General features: G+C 35.5%; 1 protein-coding gene across 1 annotated transcript in view; it reads right to left on the bottom strand.

Moving 5' to 3' along the window:
• Positions 1-2,073: 2,073 nt before the first annotated feature.
• The window catches only part of LOC118325697 (SUN domain-containing protein 1-like), a gene marked incomplete at its 5' end in the record, with an annotated part of 4,851 nt that continues 3,384 nt past the window's right edge, over positions 2,074-3,540 (bottom strand). The window contains 1 exon segment of the mRNA XM_035658476.1: positions 2,074-2,890. Within this exon segment, the coding sequence (XP_035514369.1) occupies positions 2,774-2,890 (117 nt within the window).

The raw sequence follows: 3,540 nt of genomic DNA, 5'->3' as shown, positions 1-3,540 counted from the left end.
TGTTTATTAGATTACAGTGAATGACAAAGTCATGTAGTTAGCAAACAGAGTACAAGGTTTCACACCAATTCCATCTTCTTAGTGAGAACTTTTTAAAGCAAAAATATGAAATAAATATTTGGTCTTGAAATCAAGAATTTTGATAATTTTTGTGATTGAGGATTTTCCTTATTTCAATAATTTGCCTATTTGTTTACAATTAAGGATTTTGCTTCTTTCATACAAATTTTGCCTCCTTTTGTAAATAATGATTTTGGTTATTTTGTATGAATTTTATTTTTACATTCTGTGATTAAGGCTCAAATAGGTAACTTTAGAAAAACCAGTAATAGACGGTTACACTTTGAAAGTATCTAATTGAAACAATGGGCTCATTACAGGCCTGCAACAGCCACAGATACCAGATTGTTTTTCTTTGTTCAGAGCATTTAAATTACTGATTGCTGTCGGGATGTAAAGAGGATTTAACCAATATAACAAAAGATTATTCTGAAATACATTATTCTTTAAGGATTTTGTATATTTTTACAATTAAGGATTTTGCTTGTTTGTATGAATTTTACTTAATTGTTTTGATTTATTTTGTTTGGTACAAATTTAGCTTAAAGGTCCAGTGTGTAACATTACTGAGGATCTGTTATCAGAAACTGCAATGTCTATAATTTGTGCTTTGATCCAGTGCAAGTCTGATATTTAACAAGTCAAATTAATATTAAACTGATTTTTCTTTGAATAGAAAATTAACTTTGTCTACCTATTATGAATGATTAATATGTGAAATCAAACATTTAGATTTTATGGTGTGTAGCCACAGGTCTGACGACGACATGACTGAAGTATTTCCTCCTCATTTTAAGACAGATATCGGTCACTGAGTCATGTGGAGGGTAGGAATATTAGTATTAATGCTGTTTATGTATATGTTTGTTTTTGTTCTTTTTTATTCACACTTGCCTTGGCAACGTAAATGCCAGTTTCCCATTCAAATAAAACGCTCTTGAATTGAACTGAATTGAATTAATTATTATTTATGTGTGAGTGTCCGCAGGCATCTAAAGTGGTTGGACTTTTATGATGCTTTGACCAAAACATGTGAGCTGAAATATTCAGAAACTGTATAGTATCTAAGCCGATAGTTTATCCTCTAGTTATGAGATCTTTTCTTCTTTTATAAGATGTGAAAATAATTTATAGTTAGAGCTGCACAATGTGCGAGTTTATGCGGTCCAAAAACATAGAGAAGAAAAAAAGAAAAAGCACATGAAATAAAGAGTGAAGAGAAATTGCTTGCTTGTAGGGTCAAATTATTGGACTTCACTTAAACTGACCTCTGAAATGTATCTACATCAATAACCTCTTCCCTGTATCTAAAGCACTGACCTCAAATTGGTAACTAAATTAAGTAAGTAAGTAAGTAAATTACTAACCCTCCAAAAAGGCTGATGGACCCGACCAGCAGTGAGCATGTATGGGAAGCTGTGACGTGGATCTAAGCGATAAGGGCAGCAATGCAGAGGGCTGGAAAGAGGCTACAAATAATTATGCCATAAATAAACATTAAAACATTCATTCTTCCAAAGCAAGACAAATTCCTCTAAAACAAAGCTTGATGTATTTCCAGGTTCAGCTGGACCAGCATTGAGCATGTACAGTAAATGATGCATCAGTTTTTTTATTACAACTACCTGTAATTCTGTTCTGCTAATTTGATTCAATCTAATCAACATATTAAAAGAACACCTGAATGTAAACCTCAGAACCGCAACAGAAACATTGGCATGCTTCAGGTCTTCACCGTCGGGTGTGGACTTGAAGTGATATTTCTTTACCATGTTTCAGTATTTTCATGTTCACATTGCGTCCTGTTTGTTTCACTTCTATGAAAAGAGGCCAGCCAGCTGCAATTAGGAAAGACCTTTGATGTCTGTGTCTGTCAATGATGGTTACAAATAAGATGGAGCATTTTGTGAATTTGATTTAGAACTTATTTCCTAATCAGTGAATCTGTCAAATTTAGAGCCAGTGCTCAAACATATTAACATTTATCCCAGTCATCAATTCACACACCAACCCTTTTACACTTTTATTAAAAAATTCACATCTTTATTACTTTCAGCTTGAAATCACATACAAAACCACAAATATTTATTGTAAAAAAACAAAATAATTTCCCAACAGTGCTCGATAAAAAAAAAAAAGGAATTTTTACAGAGTGCAAAAAAACCTCTCATTTCATTTGACCAGTAAATTCCTTCTCCTCTTGACAACCAGACAGCTACAGCTGTAGCATTAGCATCGTTCTGAAAGCTGCCAAAAGCAGACCAAAACTTTGGTTGATTTCCACTTCATCTGTCTGCTGCTTTAAATCACATCATATTTTCACCACCAGTTTACGCAGGAAGACCAATTACAGCGACCAAAAGTAGTTCCACTTTCAAGATTTTCTGCTTGCAGCTTTTTTATTACGACACAGAAAAATGGGCTAAAACACGAAGGATCTTTAAAACAGCAAACACAAAACAACATTGGTATAAAAAATATTAACTACTGACAAAAATTATACATATATACGCCTATTTCTACAGGAAATGGCGACACTCAGACATTGTCACATTTGGTCAGGAAGGGAAGCAGTGAGTTTACAGTCACTGAGACTATCAGGCACAGTTAGCAGCAGTTAGCTGGAAGGTGACGTCTACATCAATGTTCTGTGTCTCTGCCGCCTCCGCACTGTTTGTGTGTTGAATAATCCGACATCATCTATGCAGCGTCCTCACACGTTTGCGGGCGTCCCGTGCACCCTGAAGCGGTACATGCAGGTATACTCCGGGTGGCCCCAGTTGGACAACACCTGTACCTCGATGATCTGGAAGGCTCGGTCACTCTCCTCCTGACCAGGACGAAAAGAAAAACGGTAAGTGTGAAAGTTACATTTATAGGAATAGTTTGGTGTCATCAGCGTATTGGCACACTTTTACATCATTACATTTTTATATATTTTTAATTTATAGAGTACATACATACATACACACACACAATACAACTTTACCCCTCTGAAATCATATTTAGCCTTAAAGTTATGTATAATCAAGAGCATGGCCTCTTTGCGTGACAGGTGGGTGGTTCCTATTTTCAGGATTATACACTAATGAAAACATACCTATAAATATTACACGCTTGTCCTGTAACATTGGAAACGTTGCATTCAGGGGCATCTGAAATCTGAGCTTTTAGCTCATAGGGATTACTTTATTGATTGATAGCTCCCCTTTAAATCACAAATTAAAAATGACCTTCCTTCACATCATGTGCATGGCTGTACTCACAGTGACAGGGTAGGTCTGTAGAGCTTCTCCATCCTCGTCATAGGTGTAAGTGCCCAGGAGCTTCCCTCTGTCCTGACTCTCATCATCCAGACCCTGAAAAAACACAGTTCAAACATCCACACAGTGTCTTGCTGGAGCCACACTGCAAAAAAGGCAAAGTAAAACAGTCTGATAGTATCTTCTGTTTTAGAAAAGTAATATATTTTTTATTTTT

This window comes from Morone saxatilis, unplaced genomic scaffold, assembly GCF_004916995.1.
Source record: "Morone saxatilis isolate NCDOM2014 unplaced genomic scaffold, NCSU_SB_2.0 Contig1, whole genome shotgun sequence".
Lineage (NCBI taxonomy): Eukaryota > Metazoa > Chordata > Actinopteri > Moronidae > Morone > Morone saxatilis.
The sequence above is the reverse complement of the archived record's forward strand: the minus strand, read 5'-3'. Positions and strand labels throughout refer to the sequence as shown.